A 20,160-nucleotide genomic window follows, 5' to 3' on the forward strand; every position below is an offset into this window, starting at 1 on the left:
GACAAGCTCTCGCGGGCGCCAGGGTCACCGCATGGTGGTGGCAGTGCTCGTGCTGGGCAAAACCCTGCCCGTGGCTCTCAGGGACTTGGAAACATGCTTTTGTTGTTGAAGGTGTTTTTTTTCCCATGTGGAAAAATAAAAAAAAATAAAAAAAAAGAGAATTGAAAAGACCTGCAGACCCGTGTCTGAGCTCTCTTGTTGCCCAAGCTGCGGGTCAGACGTACGCTCAAATCAGCGCACAAATGCCAGAGCAGGAAAGCAAAAAATAGAAAGCAAATTGCCATGACCTATTACTGCAGAGAAAAGGTCTATTTCTAATCCGTGCACTTTTTCAACAGAGGTATTTCCAGCTAATCTCCGACAGTAACCCACTTAGGCAAAGCTTCGTGCAAAAGCAGCATCACTGCCAGCTGCTGACGGCTCCTCATCAGTGCCTCTGTGCCCAGGACGAAGCCTGGTGGGCTGCAGGGAGGACAAGCAGCGCTCAGGAGGGGCTGGCGGGGAGGTGAGCCCCCAAGTCCCCCGTGGGGAGCAGGCAGGACCACTGGCACCTGGAGAGCCCGGCTGCAAAGAGGATAAGATCTTGGTGTTTGCAGCCCTGAGCCCGCGATGCGGCGGCGGAGAAAAGCTCGCAGCGTGATGGAGAGAGATGTCACTGCTGGCGGCGCCGCTCCCTGATCCAATTCCCAGCAAGGCTTCAAGCCGCAGACTGAAAAACGAGGCAGGGGTGCTGGTATTTGGGCTCAGCGAGGCAGCAGTGCGGAGCAGCACACGCGTGCACAGCAAACACCTGGAGGAATATCAGAAGCTGGGTGGCTGCAGATGTCCGTGCCCGAAAATTTCAGCTGGTGCCACTGGGGTGACGCCACGTCCAACACGAGCAGCAGACAGGCTGCAGCTTCATGCTCCTATGGCTGCTCCAAGATAACATCCTGAATAAACCACCTGTGCCTGTTTAAACGCCTTATGACAACACACCTAGCGCGGCAGCTCCGTTACAGAAGGAGTGATAGATGGAAGCCAGCTCCTGAGAGCTCTGTTTATTTTGCAGAAGCCGTGCGAGGCACAAACTTCATCCTCAGCTGTTCCCAAGCGGCAAGGTGGGCGGCTTGGGTATTTTTGAGTGTGCTGCAAGAAAGCGGGGTATCAACGTCCACATGCTCCGCAGTTAGCGCAGCTAGGGCACAGAGGTCCCTCGCGGTGCTGTAAAGCCTGGTCCTACAATCTCTGCAAGAAAAGCCTGGAGCTGACTTCCATGACCTACACAAAACGGGTACAGAGTAGGTAAAACAGAACCGCAGGAGTGGGGAAGGCACTGAATGAGCAAAAGGAGGAGGAAGCTGGGGGAACGGGGGCTGCTGTGCTCTGCTCTGCCCCGCTGCTGACCCAGTGCTCGAGGTGTTCCCATTGACACGGGAAACCAGCGGCACGGAAAGTGAGTAATCCTCTTAGCAGCCCCGCGCTGCCCGTGCTGTGCTCCAATTAGCGCCGGCAGCTCAGCCTCGCTGGGGGTTTATTAATTACGGGAGGAAGCGGGGATTGAGGAAGCTTAGCGCACGGCTGCTGGGGCTGGGAGAAAGGAGGGGTCCTAAAATAACCCAGGGCCCCTTTCTCCCAGAGGAGAAAACGCCTTGGCAGCAGAACTGAGTCAGCACAGCTCCCAGCACCGCTGCTCCTGCTCTCCTTCTGCCCCCAAATCTGAGTTCCTTCCCAGGTCATCGTGTACGACGCTCCACTAAATACCCCTCCAAGCTTTGCTTCTGTTCCACCAGGACATTTCGATTGGAAGTGACATTTTTCACGTCTCCAGCTCGGTATTTCTCAATGGTTTTTACTCCATGGAAAAGTGAGAAGTTTCCCCCGGGCATGCACAGGAGGAGCTGTGGGGTCTGTCCTCCCACCCCGAACACGGTCCCGCAGCCACACAGCGCCTGAGCCCCAGCTCCAGCCAGGGCATCTCCCATCCCACCCCCCTGGCCTGGGCAGCGTGACCATTGCCATCCTTGGGATACTCATTTGGAAGTTGTAACACACTTCACAGCTTTCCCATTTAACAGAGAAAGCCCATAAATAATGAGAACATACTCAAAAGGCAACGGTGAGGTTAAGCAGGGAATCGCGTTGGTAGACACAAACGCCGCTTTCCGCTGTGCTGCCAGACAAAATTGTGCTCGCCTCCAAAGGGACACGGTGCTTCAAAACAGGTAAATGGGAAGGTTGCTGGGAATTGCAGGCCGCCTCTTTGTGCGCCTCCATTTTTTCTATTTTTAAGCAGCTTGGGAGAGAAGAAGCCGCCAACAGCCAAGAAAACGCACCTCTGCCCCCAGACAGACCTCGCCGTACGGCTGGGACATGCGTCCCCTCCGGGACACCGAAGACCCAACTTCATTTTATGTGTAAGAGCCCTTAGCACTGAAAGGAGCCGAATCACACCTTGAAGTCAAAACCTGTTGGAAGGAGACCCAGGTGGGGTGCCTGGCACCCCCAGTGCTTGCCTGGGAGCCCCCTTTCCTGGGCAGGACTCGTTGCTCAACCCCTCACCCCCTGGTTTCTCTTCTGCCCTCCCTTCTCCCTGCTTCCACTGACATGCTAGGCACACGTGATAGAGCCCGTCACGAGTCACGGGGCTCTCCCCTGGGCAGCTGTGAGCCACTTCCACGCAGCCAAACCCCAGCGATAGCCGCGATGTGCTCCCCTCACACACGGGCAGGTTTGGTCTGCCCAAGCAGAACCCATCACAATGAGGTATCCAAGCACCGAAAGGCTCCTGCGAGGCAGCGAGATGCCCAAAGGTTCTCCCTTACGCTCACAAATGACCACAACTTAAAAGCTGTGCTGGATTTATTTGCTGTACCTGATCTCAGCTGCCAGACACAGGGGCTGGTTGCAGGCCACGTGTCCTTGGTAGACCCCTTATGAAATAAAAGTCCATGTAAAATTTATCAGTAGACCAAATGAGGTTAAAAATATCGGCTTAGGCTGAGTTAGGCTCTCCCTCGAGGCCCCAGCGGGTTTGCCTGAACACATCGCTGTAGGAGCAGCGCCCACACATGGGGCAAGGGCTTTTTGCACCCACACCCACCGTATATCAGGCTCCTGTCCCAACTTGGCTGACACCTCCCGGCTTGCTTACATCGCTGTTTGTAAGGTACAGACCCAGGCAGCCAGTTGGTTCTCAGGCATCCAGACCATTTGCACGTTATTTACAGGATTAATCTCCCCAACTACATTTCTACAAGAAGAGAAGGAGCAGCGTGAGCGCAGAGCACGGCTCGCGAGCATCTGACGTGTGGGGTACTCACGTGCATCTTCCAAGGCAGCCCTCCTCCTTCAAGCCATTTTCTGAGAAATCCCGGTCGCTCGCCGGCCGCCTACGGCATCGCTGCCTCCTCGCCCTGCCCGTTCCCCCGGGACCTGGGCTCCAAAGCAGACTTTAAAGCATTTGGCACCGGGATGCAGGCTCAACTCTTCCCTGCAGCCGTGGGGCTCCACGGTGAGCCCCCGTTGGGGCTTTGCTCCTCAGCAGCCTGCGGATGGAGGGAGCTTGCTGGGCAGTGCCGGAGAGCACGAGCAGAGCCTCCCAAAATCCAGCCCTGTTACGTTCGCCGACCTTGCAAGGAAAACCCTGTCTCGTCTGAATTATTCATAATACTTTCTGTTCTGCCAGCCCCGGCATACGGCTTGAATCATTAATATGTCATGACTTTTCATCTTTCGTCTTTTATCTTCTCTCCTACATGACTCGCTTCTTTAAAAAGAACGCGACCGTGGGTATATTAATTAGCGTTAATCTGATCTACCTAATAGAAAACCCGTCCCCGTCCCTCTGCGCATCCTTCCTTGTGGGAAATACCACTTTAACAGCTCCGGGAGCAGGGATAGTGCTGGCTGGTTCTATCTAAAGCAGTGCAAAACATGTTTGGATTTCACTCTTTGGCAGCACTTCCCGAGCCTGCAAGCCGCTGTAGTGATGGAAAGCGGGGTAGGCTTCCAGGAGAGTGAGGGGAGGACAAGGTAGCTGTGCCGGGTGCTGTAGAACAGCTCGTTTGCCTCCTTTTTAAGCAGAGCTGGTGGCAAATCACGGACCCAACATTCAAAGGCATGGAAAAAAGGGGTGGCAGGGCTGGCTGTGCTCCCCGGGGGGTGTCCGTGCTGCTCACACCAGGAGCTGCCCAAAGGGTTTTCCTCAGCGATTTACTCCTGTCCTGGGAGCAGGCTGTGTTTTGGGATGAGCAGAACAGCCCCAAGGATGCTCACCGCTCCGGCGTGGGTCCTAAGCCAGGCTTGCAGGAGCAGCTGAGCGCTCTCCCCTCGGTCAGGCAGCCTGGCTCTCCCCACGGCTGGCAATTATTAATTTAAAGTCAGATCCAGCAATTAGCATGCCGACGGGGGGCTGGTGCTTCCCGCAGCTCCCGCTGATCGGGTCCAGGCAGGCAGAGGGGATTGCCTGTCCTGTTCTCTGAAGAGCTAAAGGGCAACTCAGCTGCAGGAAGCTCCTGCCGATAAAAGCAACCCTGCTTTCGTCTTCCCTTAAATTATTTTCTGTGCTGGAGGTGGGCTTAGCGAGGAGCCTGGGCTGGGTGTAGAGGAGGAGGCTGGGCTCTGCCTGGCCCCCATTTTACACAGCAGCCACACCTGGCTTCGTATGAGAAGTGCTTTGGGAGCCTGAGCTATTCAGCGTGATGCCCCTAAGGTGGTTCTGAGGTTAATCACTCAGTTATGCCAGCTGGGATGAGGGCTTTTAATGCAGTTTGGTTCAGAAGGGGAGAGGAGGAAGAAAAACAGTTGTCTTAGAACAAATCTCAAAAGCCAGCCTATCCTGGGGAGTCGAGCAACATGCAGAAGTCAGCGGGACAGGTCTTGGTGTGCTGCAGTCTATTAAAAAAACAAAAACAAAAAACAACAGAAACCACTGGTTGTGAACCAGGAGGGAATTTCCAAGCGCATGGCTGGGAGCTGCTCCTGATTTCCATCCGGTGATGGAAGGGGATGCACGGAGGAGCCGGGCCCTGCCCGCTGGCCACGTGCACTTCGGAAAATGTTTCTCTTGCTCCTGACCTCCCGTCCCCCTGGCTGGGAACAGTTTGTGCCTGACTCACTCGGTGCTGAGAGGGAAAATTAATGAACGGCTCATAATGTGCCACAAGTTCGGATCAGAATGGATGAGCCTCACAACAGAACAGCCAGCAGCAGCCTTCGCTGAGCGTGGCACGTCCCTGGCACCACGGGGGACACGGAGAATTGAATACACGGGACAAAACCCAGGGGCTGCCCTGGGTGCTGCCCGCAGCCCTGGGTGTCCCCGTCCACCCACCTTGGGAAATGCAAGCCCAGGCCCCACGCCATCGCTCAGGGGCTGATCGCCGAAGGAAACCTGCCTCATATTTCAGGTTTCTTTAATCCAAAGGCTTCGCTAAGTTGACCTGGCATAAATTGATTGCGTGGCCGGCTTGCCCTGAAGGAATCCGCATGCATATTTCATCCAGTCACCTTTAAAAGTGCTGAGGTGGCAGTGCTGGCACGGCCCGAAAGACAAAAATTCTCCTCTTGCTGCCTCCCCAGCCTCTCCGTCACACGTGGCCCGGGCGGCAGCCACCGGCTACCCAAAGTTCACAGGTTTCATGCAGTTCCTTCTGTTTTAATTACATCCCACTGACATTTTTATTTACTGAAGGTTTTGCCGTTTCAGTCTGCTCTCCCAGCTCACGCCTAGCTGTGTCATTAGGACCAGGCATTACGCCTCTCCCCGGAGTTTTTGAGGTTTCCTCATCCACTCCAGGCTTTCAGAATCCAGTAACAACAATTTTGCATTGAAAAATGCACAATTTGCCCAGAATGCTTAGGTCAGCGCTCGTCTGCTTCCGACCTCTCCCTCTGTGTTTTATTTCCTTGTTACAAGTGCATCACGACACTTAATTGGCAGGGAGGTAGCGGAGCAGGTTAAAATGCATTAGCATTTATTGCAGCCTCTGGGGTGCCTGGCACGCTCTGTCCCTGCTCTGCCAAGCCCCCACGTGTGTCCCTCTGGGCCGATGAAGTCAGGTTTCCTGATAAGGCACTGACCAGGGGCTGTCCCCAACCATCGCAACCCTCTCCTAGCAAACCCACCTGCCTGATAGCAGGAGTGCTGAGAGCTCCCAGGATGCTGAGTACAGATGCGCTGGGGTTAAGCGTTTCCACTCCCGGGAAGATTTAACTTGTAAAGCCATGTCTTATTTCTCCGAGCTATTCTCCAGCTGTTTTCAGGATGTCCGTGTCACTTCATTTTCGTGTCTTTGTGTTGCTTGGGGCTTTGAAATATCTTCTTTGCCAGCAGAAGCCGAGCTTACAGTAAGCCACCGATATCAGCCCTCCCGAATTAATGCCGAGTGCTCCCAGCTCATATTTCCTTCATCAAAAGAGAAGTCTGAGGAAGATCCCAATAATTCTTTGTCCTTTGTAACAGCATTAGGATGTAAAGCATTAAAGGGCAATTACATGCTACCTGCTATGTAAACTGCTGTAACTTGAATTTATGAATCAAGTCCACTCCTACCACGGCTGAGTGGTGGTACCTCACGGGGCAGGCATTGCAAGGTGCCTGGGATTGGGTCTTCAGGATTGCTCCTGGCCCATGGTCGGGTTTTCTGGTCCTGTACTGCAGGTATGTGGGGATGGGATGGGATGGGATGGGATGGGACAGACCTCAGCCAGATGTCCCCTCCCTGCCTCTGCCACCGGCAGTGTTAAAAACGAGCAGGAAAACTGCTTTTCAAAAGCCAAATTGCCACGCTCTATTCCCTGCATGAAGATTTCTTGAGAGCATTCGCTGTGCAGCACAGTGGCTGCCTCCTTTCCCTCAGCTGCTCGTGGTTTGAATTATTGGTGCTCACACGGCGCTGGCACCCAGACATGTAACCACCTGGCCGAGCGAGAAAAGAAATCCCAAACCAAACCAAGTCAAAATTCCTTGAAGGTTTTAAGAAAGGGTGGGGAAGAAGCCATTCAGGAGAGAATTTTTCATTTTCAAGCATCAAAATGTATCCCAATCAAACAAAAATAAGCTAAACTTAAAAAAAAATAATAAATAAAACCCACCAACACATAATTTGGCATTCTAGGTCCATCTGCTGTTGAAAATATGCAAATATCAAGAAAATATTCCGGCTACAAAGTGTCTCCAGCACAGACAGCTAGTGGGAAGCCCCACCAAGCAAAGCGAGAGTGAGAGCCACGCTCGGGAGCCAACAGGAAAAAATGGGGTGAAAGGATCTTAAAAACCTTAGAAAGAAAGAAGTAAAAGTCAGAATAGATGTGGGATGGTGGTGGTAAAGAAGGTAAAGAGTGGGAGGCAGAAACCCCCAAATAAAATAAGAATAAAAATAAAGGGACCTGCCTGAGGGCTCTCCCAAGGCCTGCAGTGCTGCTTGAAAAAATATTAAAGCGAAAGTAAGATCATTAATTATTAAACGGTGGGAGAATTAAAAATTGAAAGAAATGTTAGATAATTTAAAAAATAAAATAGAGCCGCACTGCACAGGGTGTTGAGAGGGATGCTGGGCTCTGAAAAAGCAGGAAGAAACGCTTCAGATGGGTAAATAATTCATGCTGCGTTTAATTTATTCATATTTCTTTACTTTACTAATGTTCCAGGGAGAGAAGAAGGACCCGAAGGATGGGGCGGGTTCACAGCCGTCAGTAATGGCCCTGTCCCTTGCACAGAAGGGGTTGAGGCGTCCCTGTCTGCCACCGCCCCGCCAGGCACACGTTGTGCAGCCCAAGGGCACCCTGAGGAGCTCAGCCTCCTCCAGCTCTTTAGTCACTGCGCTTTTTGGGCTGGTTTTCGTTTCTCTCTTAGGGTTTGAGCCCCGCTTTGGGTCAGTGCCCCGGCCCGGCTGAGCATCGCACAGCTTTTGTTGGCCAGGGGACGCGACGCAGGGGGCAGGAGGGTTATTAGCCCAGCACCCCATTGAATACCCCTTTGGCTCACTAAAGCTCTCCAAGGGCTGCCAAAACCGGCTTTTTTTTTTGTTCTCTTCTTCAGATACAGCTGAGGAGAGAGCCACCACTGCCCATTAATTCCCGATTTTCTCCCTGAACTTTTTATAACTGTCTCCTCTTAGTTGGGGGAGTAAAGTATTTCCCTCAGACACACATAATAGGCATAATCAGCAAAGCCCTGTCTTCCCAGCCCCTAATTTGCAATGTGATATGATGGCACTTTTTGGCAATAACCGAAGTGATCTATAGTCACGAGGATACAGTCCTCGGGTGGAGGCAGATTTATGGTGCTGGCTATAACAGATATTTTACTCCTCAGCAGCAATAAAGGCATGGGTGAAAGCTCTACAAAATCAAAATAAATGCAGAGAATGAGGAAGCTTGTCAGGTAATAACAGGAGTTCTTTAAATCAATGGCAAGTTTAAGGGAAAGGTGACTGAAGTTTCAGAGCCAGTGCTGCACAAGCCCAGGAGCGCCGCACAATTGCTGCCAGCAATGCAGACTTTCACCCCGTCCACCAGTGTTTAATGCTACGTCTGTTTTATAGGGAGGTTAAACTCAATTAAAATGCTTTTATAGGTAACATTATACAGTTTTGCAGATCGTTATTTACTCCATGGCAAACAAATAGCGACCACTTGGTGTGAGCAGTGAAGTATCTGGCCCAAAGACCACTTCTGTGAACAACCCATCGTCGGGTTACAACAAAACAAAGCAGGGAAATCCAACAGCAAGAGCTGATGTGCCTGTGCCTCCAGCTGAACAAATACGCAGTTTTATTGCTGTGCTGTGGTTCTCCCCATCTGCCACCCCGTCTGAGTTTTCATCTCCCTCTCCGCCCTTCCCACAGCTACCTCAGGACACAAGAATGGGAAAAAACGAGTCACGCCGTTGGCTTCTGCACGGAGCCAGGAGCCCCTGCTGAAAGGTTTGAGGGCTCGAGGTGACCTGGTGGGACAACGATAACAAACTTCACCCGTCCGCCAAAATGAAGGAAAACAATAGAGAAATACAACACGACACTGAGCGCCTGCTGAACTAGCCTTGCCTAATCAGCGAGTAATGATGATGTTCTTGCTATCATCATTAATATAAGCATTAATGACCAATTTAAGCCAGTCACACGGTTCCCTTGGTGCTCAGCAGGAGGAGGTGACCCATCCCACCCCACTGGTGCCCACACGAGGGGAACAAAGCCCTCTGGTGCGGCGTCTGCCTTGCCCATGGCCTGAAACATTGTCTGACACCCCGCTGCCACAGCTCAACCCAGGTGAGACATGCCGTGACGTCGAGGCAATTTTTCCCTCCTGTTAGTTTAGCATCATCCTGTTGCTCAGTGGTGCCCTAAATTGGTGGGTTTGGTCCCTCCTTTCAACAGGCAGAGCCGGGCACCAAGCGGAGCGAGGGCTCCCTCAGAAACCCTCCAACAAAACCTCCCACGTTAGCTCCTGGCAAGACCTCAGGCCCTATTTGCCTCTCTGCACCTGCCCACGTCAGGTATTAGCATGGGCAAAGTCTCAAAGGGAGGCGTTAGCTCAAAAACACGGATTTGTGCTCTTCAGAGCATTCCCCAAAATTTAAAGTAGTTACGGTGGTGCTGGGATGTGCAAGACCACAACCCCACCATCGGACACAGCAGCACCGCCGGCCGGGGACCTCGTTCCCGCTGCCCACCTAACGAGCTGTGCTTTGTCAAGAAACGTGTCGGGGCCTTCCTGCTGCTGCTGCCTGCTTTGCAGCACTGGTGCTGGTTATTGAAGGGAAGCACGCATTTGTTTCCCTCGGCAGGAACCAGTGAGAGCCGTCAGGAAGAGGAACCAGAGCGCGAGCAGCTGGCGCACGCCTAACGACGCGTTGTTGCGCTGTTAACACAAAGCCGTTACATGCCTTGATAAACACGTAACAGGGCTCACGAAATTAAAAGAAAATTAAAATGTAAATGTTTACACAAGATCTATTTCCCCTCTTTTTTTTTTTTTTTTAAGCACTCGTTCACCTGCCTGGCAGCCGGTGTCGCCCTGATGCTCCCAGCGGGTGAGCCAAGGCTGCCCTAAGCTGATTCGGAGTGGTACGGTTACACCGAAACCTTCAGGACGTTATATACCCTGCTTCAGGTATCACTTCTTTCCATAATTACCATTTGAATTCAGGTCTTTAGCCAGTTTTTAAAAGACCGCCAACGCAACATTGCTGTCTGATGTTTGCAATAGCAAATGCCCTGCTTATGGAAGACTTATTTTCCACCTGGTTGATTTTTCTTGGAATTTTTTGTAAGGAAAAATCCACTTAAATTCAGCTGCCGTGGCACTCCAACAGCAGCTGCCCATAACCTTCCCCACGGCACGGCTGCTTTCCTACAGAGCTGCACCAGTGCACGTGCATGGGGTCATTGTGAGGGGAAAGGGCAGAAAGTAGAGATTTTTAACCTTAGGTCGTTGGCCAAAAGCATTGACAATTAAAAAACGTTTGAAAAAAGAAAAAAAGACCACCACCATAAAAACTCCGATTTTCTCATTATTTAAAAAAATCTTTATCACTGGAAAAAAAGTGACAAAGGTAATTTTGCAAGCACTTAATAGGAAAAGTATGCAGGATTTGTATCCATACTCACGTAAGTTTTAACAAAAAGAGGGAAAAGTTCAGCAACTGCTTGCATAGAGGTACCTGAGCTCACCATTGCTGCTTCTGATGAACTTGTTATCCTGCTTTGTACGAAGCAGAGAGATTTTAATTTCTACAGAATTCATAGCACTGAGAAACACAACTGTGTCTGCTAAGTTTCAGAAAGCAGGGCAAGCCCAGGTCAGCTCGTTAGGGTTCCTTTTGCAAATGAAGAGATCAGGTAGCATAAAAGATTAACTTCATTTTCAGTTTGGTGCAAGCAAATGATGGCTTTTGCACAGATCCTGGCCACTGGTGCCCGGCTTGTCATTAAATCCCTTCACCCCATTTTTCTGTTCAGTGATCAAAACAGAGCAACTTAAAACAAAAAAACAACACCCAAACCCCACTCTACTTCACAGTACCCAGTGAATGACAAAATCGTGTTTAAATGCACAGCATTAAGGATTTGTGCAGGTGAGATTATGTGCTGCTTGAGCCTGGAGGAGTGCTGAATATCTAAAGGCAATAAAGTTCTTATCCTAAAGCTATTTTATTCTAGAACCTATTTTATATTTATCAGGTTACTTAGAAAAAAAAAAAAGCCACCTGGTTTCAGAGGATGCAAATCTAATCAGTAGGATAATTCTATTTTACTAAATGATAATCATGTTGTAAGACACAGGAGACAAAGGAATACTTACCGTAAATGCATATTCCCTCCTGCCCTAATGTTACAACAGCCTATTCTTAGCCCAGTCAAATAAATATTCATATTTAATTTGCCAGTGAGCTCAGGTAATCAGCGAGCTCAATGCAGCTATAAAAAGTAAGTCAGCAAATATGATAATTTGCATTTTTTAGGCAGCACCACTCAGCAGCACTGACAAAGCAAACCCGGGCTTTCTGTTCACAAGTGCTGGGGCCCCATTAATGGCACGCGGGGCTCGGGTCCGAGCGGTGCCATCCTCATGGGGTTTGATGCGCTCCCCTGGGGCTGCTGCGGCACAAAGGAGCGCGGTGGTGGAGGGCTAGAAGCTCAGCGAGACCCTCTTTTAACAGGGAACCCACGAGAAGAGACCCCGATAAAGGCGTAGCTGCAAGCAGATGGCTTTAATAGCCCGAGCCAGCCAGCTCTGGCAAAGCCGGTGGAAATTCGACCGTGCCCAGTCCTGCAGCATCTCACCCTTATTAGCCGGGCAGGGTGGGGTTTGCGTTTTATTTTTAGGACAAACCTTAAACAACTCGTTAAGACTTCATTCCTTCTGGCTGACCTGAGCTCCCAGTGTCTCAGCCAGCCACACTTCCCCCCCTCCTCTTCCCAGCCCCACAACAGCATTGGGCCCCTCGCGTGCCGCCCCCCACCATACGCTGACACAAACTAATTGCCTCTGGTTTGCTTCCCCCGTGCTCTTGCTATCATTATCTGCACAAATCTTTAAGCTGCAAGTGAGAAAATGCCAACATCAGACGAGCTGCAGGCGAAGCTAATTGCTTGATCTGCTTACGTAGATCTAATTTGAAACAGGCGTTGAACTTCTGGAACCGCTGCTTATTTCCTCGGGGGCACATCCATCCGTCGGTGCACTGTGAGGGATTTCAGCATGCAGGAGACGTTGTTCCCCCTCTCTGGAGGCGTAATTCTGTTGCAGGGGTGAGCACGTGCCCGTGGGCACGCCGCAGAGCATCCAGCCAACCTCACCTGAGTGAGGGATGCTCACAGGTGAACCCGCAGTGTGTGCTCCCCCTCTTTGGGTTGTTGCTGAACCCCACCGCAGGGTCCACGGGAACGCGTGTAAGTGCACGTGCAGCCTGATTAAAATAAAATGTTGCTTTTTCACGGTTTAATCAAACTGTAAAATTAATCAGTGTTATGGCTTATTCTACACCGCTGCTTACAGAGAAGGGAATGCAATTAAAATGTTGCCCAAATTTGTAATTGCTGAGCTAGTGTAATAAACGTGTACAAAAAAGGACCCTTGAGATACGCGGTTGGTCCCCAAATTGCCTTTTTTTTTTTTTTTTCCTAGCAGCACCAAGAACAGCCTGCCTGTGACAGCTCTGCTGCTAATTACTTTAGCAAGACCTGCTGTATCTAAAAATAAAATTAAAAAAAGCAGGTGCTAAGATCAGACTGCTGAAGATGTGCCCACGCTGCCCTGCAGCCCCGGCACCAGCTCCCTTGGCACCCCCCCACCAAAACGCCGGCCGCTATGGGAAGCGCTGCCACCAGGTTTTGAAGAAGTGCAGTAAGAAAGCTTTTTTCCCCATGAGATACCAAACATTGCCGTATTCTGGGGGAAACAGGCTAGGTGAGCTTATACTGAATACAAAAAGTGGCTGTGTGAAACTTTTTCCTGATATATGGAAAAAAAAATCATGGAACGGGTCAATCAGTAATTTCAGTTATTTTCTGATTGGTATTTGGCTATCTGCTGTAAAACCTGTGAATATATCTGAAGTGTGAATCATTTCCACGTTAAACAAATACTGTGCAGGCAGAATTAAAGAACTGGAATCCTACAGCCATTAGGATGCCATTATGTGGCATTTCCTGGTTAAATAATTGACATGTAACCACTTCTTAGGTACCTTTAACCAAGGTCCTTTTCAAGCTGCCTCTCCTGCACCCGCTTTTTCCTCCCCAGTGGATATTTTAGGCACAATGCACTTGGACACCTTCCTCCAGATTCAAGGGGTGACACCAGGGGAACCACAGGCTGAGCCCAGGCAGGGCCGTCCCCACCTAGGGCCACCCAGGCCGGGCCCAGCCTTGCTGCCTGCTGCTCTCCTGGATTTTCCCACTGGCACGCCAGGGTCTGGTCACAGCCAGCAAGGCAGAGCTCCAGCACTGCTCCCAATTTGTGGAATTACATAGACCTAGGAAAGACAGGCTGGTGCCCCTGAAAGTCAAATGAAATTCAATGCTTACGAGGAAGAGGCAGTGGAGTGCATTAAGAAAAAAAGAATAAAGAGAAAAAAAAAAAAAGAAAACCCTACAAACCCTCAGCTCCCCCAGACAGACTAACGTAATCTGGTTTCCCTTTAAGGTCCCTAACGTAATAAACCCAACATTAGCAACAGGCTGTAATGGAACAGATACTGCAAGTAAATGCCGAGCGGTTACACGATGTCAGGAGGCCACGGCTCGATCTGGTGTTTTATCACCTCGCTTAAATGCTTTGGGGCTGGAGGGCACCACGCACTGCCCCCGCTTCCACGAGGACCTGTTTTAATGGTGTGCCATTTCATGCCCTGCAGATATGCATCACTTACTTTTCAGCGATTACAGACAAAAAGCTATTTACCAAATTCCCTTATATTCAGGAAAAAAGAAAAAGAGAGAGAGAGAAAGAAAAAAAAGAGCACAAAACACACAAACACAAAAACAAACAAAAATGTTGAATCAGATCATCGTGACAATGCCACCTCCTGGGGGAGACGTTTTGCCTTGGTTTCACAGGTAGCTGAAGTCCTTACATGATATGCCAACCCCACAGCCAAGGGGAGACCTCCCCCTTGTCCAGCCCTTTGTGACCCCAACCCCTGGATTTGGCCTCAGGCATCGTCCATGCTCACCCACAAAGCAAATGGGGTGGGAGACAAGCTGCCTGTGTACCAGGGAGCTCCTGGACCATGCACATCATCCCTGAAACACATCATCCCCCCAAAGTGATGGAAGTTTTCTGCTGGGGAAGCTGCCCTACATTTCCCAAAGGGCATCCCAGAGGCAAGATCAGCATCACCCCCAAAGTCGCCTTGGTCTACGACGGAGGGGCAGTTCTGATCTCAACGTGCTGTCTGCATTTGCAGTGAGGAGCAAGCTGGTGGAGAGCAGGGCTGCAGAGCACACGGCTTCACATATGTATATAAAATGAAAACAACAAAAGTAAACACACACACACACACACACACACACACACATTTTCTTTCATTCCCAGCCACGCACGGATTGCTAACAGCTGGTCACAGCAGCAAGGCTATCCCACGGACACACCGTGCCCAGGCACTGGTCCTGTATCTGGACACCAGCTGAACAGATGGGCTTAGAGAAACGAAAATCCGTGAGCTAGCAAAGGCTTCTGTCGCTGGGTTCATCCAAGCTGCTGGGCGGCAGGAGCAGCAGCGTGCAAAATGGTGTTGACGTGGCACACGTATGAATTTCATTCACAGGAAATGCAGCAACAAAGAACTAATGGCTGCACAAATGCAGTCCAGAAATACCATTGATCCTAAAACATTAGAGGAGAGCATCAGATAATTTAATGAACAGTAAAGATCGTTTAACAGCAGCAGCCTGTTTAGCATTGCTTATTTTATCTCTTTACCATGTGAAGCTGCACATCTTGTTCAGCCCATATTGTAACACCCGTTGTTTAAACACTGATATACAAACTATATTTGGGCCTATAAACTCTTATAGTATTTTCCTAGAAAAGTTTTTATATTATTTCCCTCACTAGATATATTGCTGGGGCTTTTTACTACAGAGCAGACATTTTCTGCAGCATTGCACCGTCAACTCTACATATGCTTGTCGTTGCAAAGCATCTTAAATAACATCTGCTGTGGTCTGTGTGAGACTGTCTCTATACCTCCAAAGCCAATGGTTCATTTTTCATCAACTTCACTAGGAGCAACGCCCGACCTAGATATGCCTGCGCATTAGTATTGTGGGGAACATCCACACGATCACACGGCGATGCATCAAAGACACTGGATTTCAAAATAATATTGATCTGCTCTGGAGATTTACAGTAGCCGTTAGAGTGTATTTTCAAGGTGCACGCAGCAAAAGCTTCAAGAACTTTATGCACTTGTACAGGAGCGTGTCACAGCCAGCCATGGGGCTTACAACAATTAGCCAACGCTTTCCTTTGTGTCCCTGACGGGGGGGCCAGTACGGAGGGACATGCCGAGCACCCAAAGTGTGGCTGTCTCTGGTCAAAGACTTACGGATGAGCAAAACTCTCAGAAATTCAACAACAAACCTTTTAGTCAAGGCCAAGTTCGTTCCTGGCTCGCTTCTAAAATAACGTAATAATAATAAAAGTTGTATATTCAACTAGTGCTGACTTGCACCCTTCTGTTCCAAACAGATTCCTTTTCTGAAGAGCCCGAGGGATAATCCAGGTCTGATTTCCTCATCCTAGCTCCTGCACCTCTTAAGTTTGCAACAACTGTTTGTCAAAGCCTTGTTTTTTTTCAAAAAAAAAAAAAAAAAAAAAAAAAAAAAGGAAATAATGAAGATGAAGAGATGCACAATACGGAGCAAAAAATAGTAAAAGCAGGAAAAACAAACAAACATTTCATTACCATTTTTTGATGAGCAGCTTCTGAGCCATAACCTATAACAGCAGTAATTAAACCACCAAGCTCTAACGCAGGCATTGCCCAGCCCTGCTGCACGCCAGGGACTGAACGTGCAGGGCAGCTGCGAGCCTTGGGATGCTGTCGGGAACATCGGGGAACAATAAATGTGATTGAAGAGCTTGTTTGCAGGGATGGTTAAAATGCTCCTGTCATACTGTGAGCAACAACGAAAAGGGAAAACAGACTTAATTGTTTTCATTACAACTGTGAGAAAGGCAAGCTACTTGGTAAAGCAACACGCAGGCTCTCAGTGCCCCAAACCCCACTGAAACACTGAAGCCCATGCTGCTTTAGTCTCCAGTTGTCACTGTAAGAAAAGTCATTTTCAGGGCATTAACAAACAGATTTTGGTAGAACAGCTGCTTCGTGCCTCTTGGATGCACAAATACAACCCCGTGTCATGGACCCAGTTTCCCCAGTACAACCTCGGCCCTCAGGCCTCTGCTTTCCAGGCCCAGCTCTGGTGCCTCACTGCTCCTCCCTTAGCACGAGGGAGGACCTGCACTGCCGCACTCAGAGTCAGAAAGCCTCACAGGAGATGCTTCTTTCAAACAAGAGGAGAAAAGGGAACGGAGGCTTGGAACACAAGCCCAGCAGGGAGCGTGACTTAAACACAAACACAAAGCCCTGCCTCACATCTCCAGATGCGTGCATGCATGCTGGCAGGTGAACCCTGAGGCCTTTCCCTGCCATCCCAGAGCCTCCAGGGCAATCCAGCCCCCAGCACACCTCGGACAGAAGCTGTCCCATCGACCTGCCCCAGCTGAGGACCACCTCGCTCCCCCCTCAGCTGGCCTCCTAAAGCCACCGGGCTCCTGCACCAGCCCGTGTGGCACGGACCCATTGCACCCGGTCACAGCTCTAGGTTCGACCCACACTCTGCTTCCATTTACTATTTCCATGCTATCACTGAAGGTGGTGGTATTAATTAAAGGCAATTAGGCATCTCCTGATTGCAAGCTGCAGGTGTGGCAGAAGGGACCGCAGCCCCGGGGGCTGGGCCTGCCCTCCCTCCAGGCCCTGCACGGCGTGCCAGGAAGGGATGCTCTTGCTGGTACAAGGACATGAAGGCAAACGGCCTTTCTGCAGCGTTTCAGGAGAAATCACCAGCCACGATACTGTAACCATGCACAGCAGGGCTCCCCCCATCCTGCACCCCAAAGTCCAGCCAGCATCGTCACCCACCTCATCTGCTCCTCAGAGCCGGGCATCTAGCGGTATTCGCTGCAAACCCTTAATGAGTTAATCTTTTCTCAGAAAAAGAAGAGAATTCCAGGCAGATATATACTCCAAAGGAAATTTTCCAAAGGCATTGCAGCCAGTAAAGTACAAATCCTGGCAGCTGGCAGCTCCGAGGCAGGGTCTCTGGGTCCGTGGCTCGGCGGCGCAGCAGCCTGGGAAGGCAGCGGCTGCCTCATGGGGAGCACTGGGAGCACTGGGGGCGGCCGTGGCCGTGTGCCTGTGGGCACGCCACCGTCCCCGTGAGCCTGCCAGGGATGAGCATGGGGGCTCCGTCTGCCCACCGATGCATTCAGCAGGAAGGCAGCGATGCTGGGATGTGGTGCTTCTGCTCCCGAAGGGGGGCCGGTGGGAAGGGAAGCTCTGAAAAATGCGCGTTGGGCTGGCGGCAGCTTCCGAGGGAAAACGCAGCAACAGAGCACGCGAGGGTGGTGGGTTTGAGTTTGTCTTTTGAGGCAGCTGAAATTGAAGTGTGATTCTATCTGCTCTACCTTTCACATATTAACGATTGTGTTTGCGTGTTTTTACGTGTATTAAAAAAAAAAAAAAATAGCTTGGGGATGCACTTAAACCCCCCAGCCCTCAGATATAAGGTACCTCCTGGAGAGGTGAGCACAGCCGGTGCAGGGCACGCCGTATGAATGCTCAGCTTACCCGGCATCGCGCCCAAGTGAAAATACAGCATCGATTTCCTCCCTTTAAGATTAATACGATAGGAACGGAGTAGCCTAATTTTAATGAATGTGAATAGCAATAGAGCAGCCTGCGACTTTTTAATTGATCTGCTGGCTTGAATGTAAAGTGAGTTTGGGCAGAGGCACAGGTGCTGCAGAGGAGCAGTGATCCTGGGCTGAGGCACAAGCCCCTTGCCCCCTGCTTCTCCCCTCACCCCCCGTTTTCCCCTTGCCCCCCACTCCTCCCCTTACCCCCACTCCTCCCAAAGCCCTCCTAGCGAGAGCAGAGCAGCTCCCACCTCCCGCCAGTGTCCTCCCACCCCTCAGAGATTGGTGACCCCCAGGACCTGTTCCTTGGGGCAGGGTGTCCCCGAGGGTCTGACAATCTTTTATTTTAATTGTGAGCCTTTTTCATTCCAGGCAGGGTCCATAGCTCATTAACAGCACGCACATGTGCAGGACGTGTTGACTGAGGGATTCCTTTTCTTGTTCAGACTGATGGAAACATCTCAGGTGGGCACCGATACGCTGTGCCCAGGTACTGCTGCACCCGTGCACCAACATGAGAAATTCCCTTGGAAAAAAACCTTGACTGCCACTTTTATGGTCAGACATCAAACACGCAGATCAAATGCACTGTCACAGGCCATGGAAATTTAATAATTTGCAGCGAGTGTAAAAGCTGTGGCTTGAAAATATTTTAAAATCCTTCTTCAGAGCAGAAGCAGAAGTCTTTCCCATAAACAGGTAGCACTATTTGCTGGTATGACAGAACATTTTATTCACAGATTTGGAGATAGTTCTGAAAGAAATTCCCTCCCCTTCTCCACAGAAGCTCTGCTGAGCCATTTCTATTTGCAGTAATGAAGAGAAAAATCAATTTTTGTGCCATTTTTGTGCCTTCCCTGTTAAAAAGCAGGTAGATCTGGAGACCTGATGGTACTGCTTCCTCCTGCTGCTGGAACAGCCACTGCAAACGTGCTTGCCGCAAGGACAAGGCAAATACACCACCTTTACAATTTGTAATGGTTACGCTGGCAAGGTTGAGTCAAAATATGTTATATCACGCTTGCAACTAAAAAGAAATAATGCAAATACAGCCCAGCACCTTTACGAATTTCCCAGGAAAGCTACCCTGCATCAAAACCTTCTACCAGCCCAGCTTTCACACAGATCAAGGGCTTTAGATCAAGGGATTTTTCTTTGTGAAGAGCTGCAGCCACGGCCCTTGCCTGGGTGCGTAGCGCAGCTGCCCGTGGGCAGCACATCTGTGCCAATAAATACTCCTCTGACAGATACTAGAATTTATTTGCATAGCAGAACAGATAAAATATTGAGAAAAGAAAGAGCAAAGCGATTCATGATGGCACCTATCACCTGCCTGTGCTCAGGCGCGGACACGATGTCCAGGAGATACGAGGGGAGTTGTCCCTGCCTGTTCACAGACGTCTGATCACAGCATGGGGCCCAGAGACATCAGATAACACCTCCAAAATAGTGACAGACCTGATCAGCAACTTCTTTTTCACAACCACAGGACTTTCCCCCCTTTTTTCCTCCTTTCTCTCTCTCTCTCTCTTTTTTTTTTTTTCTTATGCTATCAATAACAAGCCCTAGTGCCTGACTGAAAATAGCAGTCCTCCAACAAGCCTCCCTTCCTGAGTCACTGCCATGGAGTTATCACATCCTCAGGGGCAAAGGCAAAATGCAAGGCGCCAAACAACATGTAATATCTATTTCTTTCTTTTTAATAAAAAAAGATTTATATATATATATATACATACACATACACACACTAAATATAGTGGAAAATATTGAAATCTGGAGTATATTGTTTTATTCCTTAAACCAGACTCTACAGAATTTGCAGCCTTATTTTGCCCCTCAGGCTCTGATGGGTGGTAGAGGCAAGAGCATCTTCCACAGACTCCATTTGCTCTGGTGCTGGTGAGCCCCCTTCGGTCCCACTTCACCCCCGTGGATTTGAGCGGGTCGTGGACACCCGGGGGTGATGGAGCAGTGAATCCACAGCCCAGCTCTCCTGGGTTGAAGTGGGCTGGGAGAGTCTGATGCTCACATCGCTTGAGCTTCCCGGGGAGGAAGCCAGTTTGAAGCTGGCTTCAATAAAATGACGGCTATCATTGAAACGATAAATAACAGCGGAGAGTGGAGTATCTGGGATTACCCTGAGTGCCACAGCCCTACCCGGGAAAGTTATGTGGAAAGAAACTCAACAAACAATACAATATCTGTTCAGAGAGATAAATGATCTTCACGGTAATGACTTTTTTA

The 20,160-nt window shown here is 50.0% G+C and overlaps 1 protein-coding gene and 1 long non-coding RNA gene across 5 annotated transcripts in view; one reads left to right on the plus strand and one right to left on the minus strand.

The window, feature by feature from the left end:
- The window catches only part of LOC118171350 (schwannomin-interacting protein 1), a 134,299-nt gene that overhangs the window by 41,519 nt on the left and 72,620 nt on the right, over positions 1-20,160 (minus strand). The window contains exon 1 of one of the 4 annotated variants that reach the window (XM_035334395.1): positions 17,141-17,359. The exons of 2 other annotated variants lie outside the window; for them this stretch is intronic. Coding sequence is in view for 1 of the 2 variants with exons in the window: in XM_035334394.1 (XP_035190285.1) it covers positions 3,303-3,308 (6 nt within the window). In the remaining variant the exon portion in view is untranslated. Of the gene's footprint in view, positions 1-3,302; positions 3,872-17,140; positions 17,360-20,160 lie in introns of those variants that run through there. One more of the 4 variants, XM_035334394.1, reaches the window with a different exon arrangement.
- LOC118171351 lies at positions 265-18,168 on the plus strand. Its single transcript, XR_004753167.1, has 3 exons — positions 265-430; positions 4,846-4,857; positions 18,156-18,168. It is a non-coding gene; the product is annotated as an uncharacterized LOC118171351 (long non-coding RNA).

This window comes from Oxyura jamaicensis, chromosome 9 (assembly GCF_011077185.1).
Source record: "Oxyura jamaicensis isolate SHBP4307 breed ruddy duck chromosome 9, BPBGC_Ojam_1.0, whole genome shotgun sequence".
NCBI lineage: Eukaryota > Metazoa > Chordata > Aves > Anseriformes > Anatidae > Oxyura > Oxyura jamaicensis.